The 11,873-nt window shown below is 37.6% G+C and overlaps 1 protein-coding gene across 2 annotated transcripts in view; it reads left to right on the plus strand.

The window, feature by feature from the left end:
- The first annotated feature begins 920 nt into the window (after positions 1-920).
- Positions 921-11,873, plus strand: part of VAPB (VAMP associated protein B and C) — a 19,287-nt gene continuing 8,334 nt past the window's right edge. For both annotated transcript variants that reach the window (XM_085314122.1, XM_085314121.1), the window contains exons 1-2: positions 921-1,005; positions 9,198-9,301. In XM_085314122.1, the coding sequence (XP_085170248.1) occupies positions 9,200-9,301 (102 nt within the window). In that variant the 5' untranslated portion in view covers positions 921-1,005; positions 9,198-9,199. The remainder of the gene's footprint in view (positions 1,006-9,197; positions 9,302-11,873) is intronic.

Genomic DNA, 11,873 nt, shown 5'->3' on the forward strand with positions numbered 1-11,873 from the left:
CCTTGGGGATCATGGCAGTTACAGGTAGGTAGAGAAACTGMCAGAAATTCACTTATTTGCCTGCATTTGTTATCACAGAACTTGACAGTGGTTCAATTCTGGTTTTGCTGTTACAGCAATCGAGGCCAGTGCTGTCGGCATCCAGGAATTTTTCCTCTTTCCATGCAGTTGTTTATGTCTTGGTGACATAGGCTAATTTATGAAGATTTCTTCTGCTATTTCATTTCTAATAGCCAGGTGAATCACTGGGGAAGAAATAAGGGAAAGACCTGACAGGCGCAGGTTGGGCTGGTTGTGACCATGGCGTTTCGAATAGCTGCTGGCATCCTGCTCTCGTGCAGGCCCAACCTGCGTATGGAGATTACTCTATCATAGCTGCTTTATTATAATTTCCTCTCTAGTTCATGTACTGTATTGACCTTTCTAATCATTAATAGTCTCCCCTATATATCATCAACAACATAGGTATTATATATAATTTCTCTGTAAGCCTGGCTTTGCTCTGATTCAATAGTTACAGTGGGATAACTGATCAAACAGAGAATTTGGCATCATGTGAATGTGTTGTTATGTTGGCACCATGTATGAATGATTCCTCCCTTTCTGTTTTGCTTTTAATAACCAACTTTGACTGTTAGGCTGTAAGTGCTCATGCATGCTACATGTCAAAATGCTCAGAGGCTTCAATACATCCTTAGCTTCATGTGCACAATTATCTGTAAGTGCCATAGACGGTAATTGAACACCTATTTACTTGATAAGATTTGTGAGCAGAGATTTCGGGGCTGCTTAGCTTCTGTTTGGAGATTATTTTCTTGGTGATTTAAAGTCTACTTTTGCTGTTTTCCTCAGGGCCTTTCACAGATGTTGTCACTACAAACCTGAAACTCGGCAATCCTACAGACAGAAATGTGTGCTTCAAAGTTAAGACCACAGCACCACGTAGATACTGCGTAAGGCCTAACAGTGGAATTATCGATGCAGGAACATCAATTAATGTTTCTGGTAAGTCATTCCAGCAGGTTTTTGGTAGTCAAAAACAGCTTCATCAAATCAATGATTTCTTGGAATGCTGTGCAATTGAAAGTTTTGCTGAACACCTGTAAAAGCAAGAGGATGTGRTGTTGTGGAGAAATTACCATTTCGTACATCTTTAGTTCCCTTATGCCTGGTCCAGTAGYAGCGGGTTTGTTTTTACGTCTTGATTTGGAGTGGGGCAGGGGAAAAGAGAAATACATAAATGATTTACAGTTTTGTAACTGCTTTAACCAGTTTATCCAAGTCAGCACTGCTGTAGCCATGCCATACCTGTGAGGTTATTTTTGTAGACATTAGAGGGATGAGTGGTTTGGGGTTTTTTGCTGGTTTAATTTACTGAACTAGCTCACTGCATGGACAGGCAAGTGCTTGAACAGACATGTGAAACGAAGAGTAAAACTGAGTGGACTGCAATCACATCTGTTTAGATTGGTGTAGGCAATTGCAAATCTGCACCTAGTATAAATAATAATGAATATTTTTACTTTCAAAACATGCTTATTTTGTGTTCTGTGAAGATGCAACATGGTGTTAGAAATATCAAGTGACTAAATCTTTGCTCTTCCATAGGAAAGGTTGATGGTTTTATTTTTCTCTAGTGAATCAGTAGCTCTTAAGTTTGGTAATGGAAAGCAAAGGAGTGGCTTACATTGTATGCATGAAGCGAATATTTCCCATAAACATGGAAAGGTGCATCATTCCTAACATGTACTTCATGATTCAGTCACATCACTGTAATAGAGTCCTACTGAAGATGTTCTGTTTTGAAATTATGTATATGTTCTAGAGTTGTACTGCATATAGCTAGTAGCCTCAATTAATGCTGAGAATTTCTGCTGTAACTTTCTCTTTCTTTGTGGGATTTCTGGAAACCCTTTTCCTCTCCTGTTTGTTCTTTTTTGCTTAAAAATAATGCATTTTGTCACTGAAGTTTCAAACTTGATTTTATGAGATTATTATGATTTTATTAGGGAGGTGTAATAGAGACAGACTGCATAAATAAAGCCTAACTTCACTTAAGAAAATGATTTCTATAAACATGCCAATTTTTAATAACTTTTGATATGATGTAATAACAATAGGCAAGATACTGACCTATGGAAGTCTGTATCAGCAAACTACTTCCTGATAGGATTTACGGTTTGTTGTTAGTCTTTTGCCAAACTTTTCTGTCCTGGATAAATAATTTTGGGAACTAAAACAATTCCTCTTTACTTGTAAAATATCAAAATGTAAATTCAGGACTTCAGTTTTTGCTGAATAAAATGTATTTAAAATCCTCATTCTTGGAAAGCTTACTTCAACAGAATAAAACTTAATCCTGAAAATAATTTGTGGCATAACATAATGGGATTCTAATTCTGTGAATCTTCTTGCGTGTGTTTACATTTGTGCACACATTGATCTATTGTCTCTGGGATTTCTTTTGTGTCAAATTGATCATGCATACGATTGCAGAACTGTGCCTCACTTGTAGTTAATATCTGGAGAACATTGCAGAGTTAGGAGATAACCAGTGCAATGCAGTACCGACAGGGGGGACAGGCAAAGCAGTTCTGCGTCAGAAGAAGGCCTGCTTGTGTGCAGTAAGCTTTGAAATGACTAATATGTAAATGAAATAAAGTTCTCTAGAGAGGAATTGAGATTTTTAAACTCAGGACAATTCCCAAGTAAAGCTGTCTATCATCTATACTAGCTGCAGGCAAGCATATTAAATGCATACAAATCAATTAAGTGATAATGAAAATTAGCACAGTTTCTAGCTACAAATTATCTTTATGCTATGAAGATGTGGATTCCTTTCATCTTGCAGATGAACTTTCAAAATTAAAGGCTCTCTTCCTTTATTGGCACATGCATTGCTTTTATAAATGTCAGCTTGATCTCAATTTTAAGTGTTTTCTTAAACTTCTGCTTGCAATGACCCTTTGCTCTACCTTGAGCAAAACATAAAATAGGCAAGTGTTGTGCAAAACACCTTATGTTGTGCTGCCAGCATGCCAGCATCTTACTTGCTTTTCATCCCTGCTCTTCCYAGCAATACACCAGATGAGGTATGGATCTAGTCCAAGACTTGAGTTAATGTATCCCATTATGAGAGATTGCTGTGCTAACCCTAAGTTATGCTTTGCTCTTGCCTGTATAGCTTTGAAAAAATTCCATTTTTGATAACTTCCTTTGTAGTGATTTACGATTTTGTTGATTTTGAAAGTTGCTTTGGTATATTTAATCACAGAGCTCGCTTTTATGTTCAACTTATTTTCATGTTGATATTAACTTAATGATAATAAATAGCTACCATAAAAGGCAGTCCTTATATTAGCATTACATATTAAACAAGCAGTACACATATACCTAGTTCTTTAGATAATACATTCATGTGAATTTATAGGTAGATATATTGCTGAATTCTGGGGTTATAAATCTTAACTTTTAATTTCTTAAAACCTAAATTGAAGCTGCCKTCTGTTGTGGCTGAATTTCTCTTTAATGGAGCTGTATATATTGCATTCACAGTAGCTCCTTTAARCCATGCTTGGGACCTAATTTGGGTCTTCAAAATGGCACTGTCTTTGGTTCTGATATACAGAAGGGATCTTTAGGATTGGCAGGAGGGATTGAAGGGGGACTCATTAACTTACAGAGTAGAATTGTGTTCAGATTCACAGGGAGGGAGATGTGTTTAACCTTTGCTTTGGAGTAACWCTGCTTAAGAACAGAGGGCTTATTTTGGATTTAATAAAGTAAAATATAAATAGAATTGTATCATTGCCTCTGAATCAGTTATTTTCAGTGATATATTCAAATCTTGTACAAGGCATAAAAATAGGACTTTATTCTTTGAAATCTAGAGAAAATATTACTGRTGAGAAATCACTAGAGTCTAGTTAATTCATTAACAACTTCTGGGTATTTAATTGGCTTTATTTACTATATGTAATCTGTCCTCCTGGGAAYTGTTGACTGGCTGTAACGCAACCATTTGATAGCTCTGAATCAGTAGTGCACCTCATCGCTCCAAAAAAATCAGTGCCAGMGTATAATGCCGTGAAGCTTTGGAACAATGTATTAGTTTCTCGGAATATTACTGAYTGACACTTGCTTTGGGGCAGCCTGCGTCTTCCTTGTACTGGTAGGAATTGGATGCCTTTCTTACCTACCGATGGCACTATATTTGCTATTTTAATGTAAGTTCTCAAGAAGATATTGTATCCTGAGATAGAAGCAGTTATCAGTACGTTATTCTAATTTATTTTATGTTACTATGAGGGCTCATTTAACACATGTAAAATGTTAGAAAAGTAAAGGTTTCTGTTTTCTAGCTGAATGTCTAATACTGGCTTCTAATGCCATATCACAGTTCTTCCTAAATACCAGCAATTAAGGCCCTATCACTATGCACTACTTGCTGCAATGTTGGGTTTGTAGCCCATGTTTTCACCTGTCATATAATAGCATGTAATTTTAACAGTTGAGTTTACATAACTGCCAAGAAGTSTGTGTGCACTGTCATCTGATTTGATTGTGTTTGGTCTGAAGTGCTCTGAAAACAGGGGTATGCACACATACTCTTTTTTTTTTTGTATAAAAACATCTTAATTGAGCAAAGATATTTGAGGAGGGGAGTGGCTTCTCAGAGGCTGAAGTCTGTATAAAATACATGAGTGGATTGCCAAGGAAAAATGGAAGAAATCATCAGATGCCGATGAGCCTGCAGGTAGGTGTGTGATGTGGGGAGAGGTGAAGCACGGATGGTGCCATCTGTGAGCAGCGTCCTGCTGAAGAGAGCAGGCTACCTGCAACTTTTCTAAACAGGGAGAAGCTGAAGTTACCGTTAGGGTGTGCAGAATACCCTTCTGGGTGTGTTTTCAGTCTTTGGTAAACTTGCCTAACTGCAGTTCCTGCAGTATGGTGCTCCTGTAACTGCTCTTCTCCTCAGTCGCAAGGCATCTGTGCCCCTTCGCTAAGATGCTGATCGATCGTGGTCGTCCCCGGTGCTCCTGCGGTGCAGACGCACGTTCGAGCCCCACACCAGCGGTGCGGCTCTCTCAAGGCAATGTCCRTGGCAATGTGCTGTCCTCCCGGGCCTTCCACAACTGTGTGTTACTGCTGAGTTTTGTTATGGTTTTGCCATCTGCTTTTAAGAGTCTGTCTGGATCTTCACAGATTCAGCGGTTTTTAATATTATTAAATTATCTACAGAAAGAACTGTGTAAGCATGCGTAAGTGTGAAGTGATGCAGTGGTTTTTGCCTGTATCTATAAATGTGAGTGCCCTCAGATTTACACTGATCTTGAGGTTTGCTCTGTAGCTGATTTTTTTTTTTTTTTTTTTTGGGGGGGGTGGGGGAGCAGGTAAAGGCAAGATAGGTGTAGCTCTGATCCGTCCAGACCATAAAGCATTTTGTGCAGTGCCACATGGAAAAAATTATTAATAAAACTAGGAAAGACAGAAATAGGTTCACAGATTATAGAATGGGCTTCTTCAAAGAACAAGCAATGATGTAGTGGATAGGTAGCTTTTGAGATGTATTAGAAAGAAGTTACTAGATACATTTCTTGAGAGTGATTCTTGGTACTAATCTTGTTTAGTACTTTTATGAGCGGTTCTGGCACAGAAAGAAAGTATACTAAAAAAACTTCCAATAATGTAAAGTTGGAAGGCTGAAGATAACATGCAGCAAGAACCAGGTGTCCTTGAAGGCTACAGYAGGAAAAACAGGATGAACTTCGTCATAAAAACTGCAACATCATGTACTTGGAGAATAAAGTGCTTCTGCTGTAATTGCAACCTCATGGAACAGAGGCAAGGGGATATTASGATGTTCTTGCTGATTGTTGGGTGACAGAGATGCTAACATAATGTGGCTTTGGAAAAAGACAAATGCAGACATGCACACAGGCTGGGTAATGGAAGAGGTTAGAAAGTGTAAGTGCTGTTGTTCAAGGCACTAGTAAGATTTCGTGGGTGTTTAATTAGAGCAACTTGTGTAGAGAGTTCAGAGGAGAACAGGTGGAAAGCATGAATGGGGAGCTGGCTGCAGAGAAGACAGACCACGTTTGGCTTGGTTAGTTTACCCAAAGGCCAGGAGTCGCTAAGGTGATGTCTTGGAATGCGTTAAAGGTAAAATGGCTCKCTCTTCCCCTTCTTTGCTGTTTAAGGGTAAGGGCAGTGTTGGTCCAAGACCAAGTAAACAGCCCATTGATAAATTTAGATGGAAACCAGAGGAAGGTCACTGGCTATCTGAGCAGTGAGACTTTTCTGTTCCTTCTCCTCCTCTTGGAAGGGAGTGTGAGAACCAACTGGCTTTAAAAATAGGGGGCTGCCTGCTTCCATGCTGCTTTCCTCAAATTTCCTCTGTCCCTCCTGGAGGAAGGAGAAGGCTTATTCCAGCAAAAACCTGAAGAGTGATACTTCTGCAGTTGGTATCGACTTCTGGCATTAGAGAGTGCTAGGGAAAAGGAGGGTGATAGGTGGTAACTATGTATGTTCACATGCGTGTGCGTACACACACAAAACCTACAGAGGGTTTTGCATGACATACAAGGGGATGTAACAGGAATGTGTTAGAAAACTGGATACATTTCAAAACAGGACGTATGTAAGGTTGGTTTTTTTTTATGTTTGAAGTCTTAGAAATACTTTGAGCCCAGTTTTGTCCCTAGCAAAAAYGATCCATCTTACTACTTACTCCATTGGTCTCCCAATGGCTTTGCAGTTTTTTGCTTGTGGTAGAGTATTTTATGTGCCCTAACTGAGCAGTTTAGGGAAAGCAATATATATTTCAACCACCTTTTGAAATATCTTGGTACTAGTAAACCTGAAACTCATGTTACTTGTTTTATTTCTTAGAACAAAGGGTTCMGGTGAAAGCTGGTCACATTTTTTGACCAGATGACTGATTTTATAAAGCATTTTGTAAAAACATGTGCTTTTCACGTAGTTCTTATGTAAAGGATGGAATTTTCAGTCAAAATAAAAGACCCGCGTTTGAGAGGAGCAAATCATCTAGCAATYAGGGCAGTTATATTGGACTGATCTTTCCCAGAAACCCCCAGTAGTCTGTGAATAAATGTTGAAGTGGTTTGATTTCCTCCTGAACMAAGTAGGTATTTTTGAGCTTCCAATCTGACATGCTAAACATTTGCTGAATAATTTGTGTCAATGCGGCTTTCATGTATTGATCTAAAAATATGAGTGCTAACAGCGTCTCTCCTGTCGAGCCCCCTGTAGCTGCCTGCTGTTCTGATTCGGTGAATGCAATTCAGAGCAGCGATCGTTTCGTGTGCAGGAATGGCTTCAGCACTATTGCTTGGGAAATAACGATTTTCAGATGAGCTTATAGTTGTACTTGGCCAAGCTGATAAAACTGAAGATCTGGAGAGGTTCCATAAACACTGGATGATTTTGACTTCCCAGTTAGCTCTGACACATTATGTAAACTTGAAATAAAAGCCATTTGTCTGCTATAGGGGGAAAAATACGGATGTTTGGTGCTGTATTGCCCATTCTCTTTGGAGCAATAGTTTTAAAAGTAGTAAAATAGTTTGCAAACACTTATTTTGGACTAGTATTTGATTACTGCAAGGTGACTTTAAAATGTATAATAGTTTTTAAAGCACCTTATTTGAGACAGATTGTCTTCCTGTTCTCGCAGCTTTGAAAGGGCATGTGGTTGTTGGTCGCCACAGACTGTGTGCATGATAAAGGTGGCACAGCCATAACATAGCCTGCTCATTGAAGGAGGCAGGTTGATTTGGCTTTTCTTCATTTATAWTAAATTGGGATCACTGGATATCACTTTTATATTACAAACCCCTGCAACTGGTGCAGATAAACTTGGGCACGTGATAGTGCTAGTACATGCAAGTAATCTGAATTCTTTTATGTTAGCAGTAATTGCAGCATATGCAAGTCTCCATTTTAATTTTTGAGTTGTTCTTAACTTCTTGCAACATCTACTGATATGCTCACATATTTTACTTTGCTTATTTTTACATTTTGAACTGTCTAATCTTAAAGCAAARTGCAGTCTATGAATTGCACAGTAACTGAATATCCATGTAGAGGTTCTAAATGACCACTATAATTAAAGAATATTCCTGGTATACACAGCTCTCCATCTTGAAGTTCTTTAATAGATTAATCCTTTCCCCAAAAAGGAGAACCTTAGGGTTTTGTAAGGAATTAGGAATTTATACATACACACATGCATACACACATGCATACACACATGCATACACACATGCATACACACATGCATACACACATGCATACACACATGTGCATATATATAAAAATAAAAACTAGGAATTTCTCTCTCTTTCTCTCTAAATATTATATATATTTTATATGTTTAAAAAATTAGGAATTTATATATAAAGCAATCCTCTCCCCCCAAATAAACTGTTCCTTTCTGTGCCCCCTGAACACAGTCRTTTTCTGCTTAAATTACACCATGATTATGATTTTTGGATCGAGAGAAATACATTTCTTTTATACCTTTCAGAAGCAAAATTTGTWAAGCATTTAACCATAAACTTCCATAAACATGGTAGCAAACTTTCCACAACTTATTTTTGGAAGAGAARTAGTTGTACTTGATAAAACAAATATCATGAGACTGTTAAACTTAGTAGAGGAAATTTCCATCCTGAAACTTGAGTCTTGAGGTTTAAAATGTTTGACTTTGCCTACCTCTAAAGTTCTTCTCAGGAACCGTTAGCAGTACTGTGTGTACAAGTAATTAAAATGCCTGCTTGTTGTTTGCTCCTAAGGATGGAGGAAAAAAACTATTTTCTTTGAGAATTTTTTTCTTCTGTCCCTAAAGATATGTAAAATATGCTGATGAGCTTAAAGATTGCTATAAATTGCTATTATTAACTTGCCATAGCTGTGGAAATGCCTATCACAATATTTCATATACGATTCTCAAACAAGGACATAGGCTGAAGAAGTCTGTCTTAGATTTTTTTTTAAGTCTTTTTTTTTTTAAGTGGACTTCCTGATCTCAGTTGCTGCTTTTGTCATAGGACTATACAGCAAGTATTTTAATGTCTGTATTTCTCAGATCTTGTAACTACATCATCAGAGGATGACAATGCATCAGAAGCAATGCTAACATAGTGTGTTTTGGGTTTTTCTTGTTTTTCTTGTAGTGATGCTACAGCCTTTTGACTATGATCCCAATGAGAAAAGTAAACACAAGTTTATGGTTCAGTCTATGTTTGCTCCAGCTGATACTTCAGATATGGAAGCAGTAGTAAGTACTGAAATTAATTAAAACAGATTTCTTTCTCATTATGTACTGTTGTTGAACTGCACTGGAATTTTCCTTGAAAGTTTTACCAGATTTATATCCTTGTGCATGGAAAGGTGTTTTCTTTTGATCTGCAGCCCCATGATTCCTGTGCTCAAAGACACAGCACAGAAAACTTATTTGATGTCTGTGGTTGCTTCCTTAGGACTGTCAGCAGCAGTATACCAGGCCATGAAACAAATATTAAGTACTTCTGTTTTGGGGTTTATATATATATATATTTATATATGTATATACATGCTATTTTGTAAAAAGACAGGCTTGAACTATATATTCTAGGGATCTGATCTGTGGCATCTTTTAGATTTTATGCTCCTGTTTCCTCTGTCTCGAGTCTTCCCTTGAGCAGCCTCTTTTTCCCAGTGGGAACCAGGATGCATCAGAAGTATTGTATTTTTCTTTATCCCTGCCTATGTGTGTTGTGAAACTGCCCTCATAGATCTTGTCCTGTGGGTTACAAATGAGAATAACAGAAGCAGATAGGTGCTGAGACAGAAGACAAAAGTCTTGGAAATAAGATGTCTGGCTACTTTAAGATGATTTGGAAAGAAACGCAGCGATATGTCAGCTGGGGGCTTTCCTGTAACAGAAAGAATTTTGCTACTACAAGAAAGCATGAGAAAGGTTTCTCTGATCTAACTTCTATTAATTTGAGAGAGTACTCAGCAGCTGTTGAGGACACAGTAAAAAGCCTATTGCTCTCTAAAGCATGGATTTGTGTGTGTATATTCTTATCTATGCATATAAATACAGAAACAAGCTCAGCACATATGTTACTGCCTTTCTACAATAGCCTTTTCAATGTGCATCTTCTGAACAACTCTTTAAAGATTTTTCATTTAAACTCATCTGGGGAAAACCTACGTAATTCAACAGTACCTTTCRACTAATTCCAGTTAGGGTTACAGACTCTTGTAAGCGCTGTCACTGCTGAGTCTGTTTAAAAGACAACACCAATCTTTCAGTAGAAGCCTGAAGGATTCACTCCTTTACATATTTGGTTTCATGGCATAGCARAACATGAAAGGAACAGATTAAACTCCTTTTCTATTCTATTTGAATACATACATGGTCATATTAGTTGTCATAGAATTTTATTATTGTTGTGGTTGGCTTCATTTTTGACCTTCATTTACTGTGTTTCATGAAGAACACCTTTTCTTCCCATGCTTTTAAAGGTGGGAGGTAATATGAAGATGCAGGTCACTTTCCAAAACAGAAGTGCACAGTAGTTCAAGCATAGATATCTTTATTAATAAAGAAGTTCAGGATTCAACTTCTAGAGCATGTTTTTGAATTAATGTTTTATTAGATATAGTAGAAAACTCTACAGTTGTCTTCAGTGTTACACAACCTGTATTTCTCTGAGAACTATATCTTGCTTGAAGAGGGTTGTACTTCTTAAAGCTTAGACACTGTAGAGTTAATTTAAAAAGAATTCTCCTTTTTCAAAGAGATTTGTGGAACTATATTTGTTTATTATACCTTAAGACAGTTTCTGATGGGAGGAACACCAATAGTAATAAAATTTCAGTATCAATAGAAACATTAACCAGTCTGCCTTTCTTTCTAACTTTTTAATTTTTATGAATTACTGTATACCATGAAAAATGTTCTGCTAGCAAAGAATGGTTTTTGGACCTAAATGATCATATCAATTTTGCAGAGCTCTCCAGATTTCTTTCTCTTCCACTCCTCCCCCCATARCACTTGATCAGTTCTTAGTTTTGTTACCACTCTCCAAATATCCCCTCCTATTCTGGATAAACAGGTGAGACAAATTACTGAGTACTATAAAGCTTTCAACACTTCACAGCCAGCCAACAAGCTCAAAATAGAATTCTGATTTCAGCTGCCGACAAGCTAGATTACTCTTCAGTTATTTAGGATGAGTCAAATTCTTCAGGTTGAGCTGGGGTTACCATAACYTGACACCTACTTGGGATATGCTGAGCAATACCTTGCTAAACAAAGTGCAGTCAAAGCGAAGAGAAGCATATGAAAACTCCAGGCACATGCATGTGGGCTCTTCTACTGTGAACCAACCTTTTTGATTCAAGGCTGCAGCTGGTACTGGGCAAGGATTTACAGCTGTGAATTCCTACTATAAATATTGGAAGAGGAACTTTATTATGGACTCCTTAATTGAAGGAGAGAGAAGAAAGAGGGGGAAGTTATCTGTTTCTGTGGGCAGTACATCTGTCACTGTTTAGGACTGAGGCTGCAAAAGTAAAACCTAGCCTGTGAATCGTGTACGTCCTTGCRAGTATCAGAAATCTCCCTTGCCAGTGCAAAATGAAGAAGGGGAGGAAGAGTTCTGTAACCTGTACCAGTCAGGAGAAAACTTGAAAGCCTCATTTGAAATTTGAGAAGTTTGAATAGTACTCCAACTGAACACAGACTTAAGAACTAGCATTGTAGAGTTGGTTTACTGGTTATGGTTTTTGTTACTTTTCACTTCCTTTGAATACCCTCCTACTATCTTTTTTTTTTTTTTTTTTTTTTTTTTTTTTTT

This window comes from Rhea americana, unplaced genomic scaffold, assembly GCF_003343005.1.
Source record: "Rhea americana isolate MKP2758 unplaced genomic scaffold, rheAme1 scaffold_4, whole genome shotgun sequence".
Classification (NCBI taxonomy): Eukaryota; Metazoa; Chordata; class Aves; order Rheiformes; family Rheidae; genus Rhea; species Rhea americana.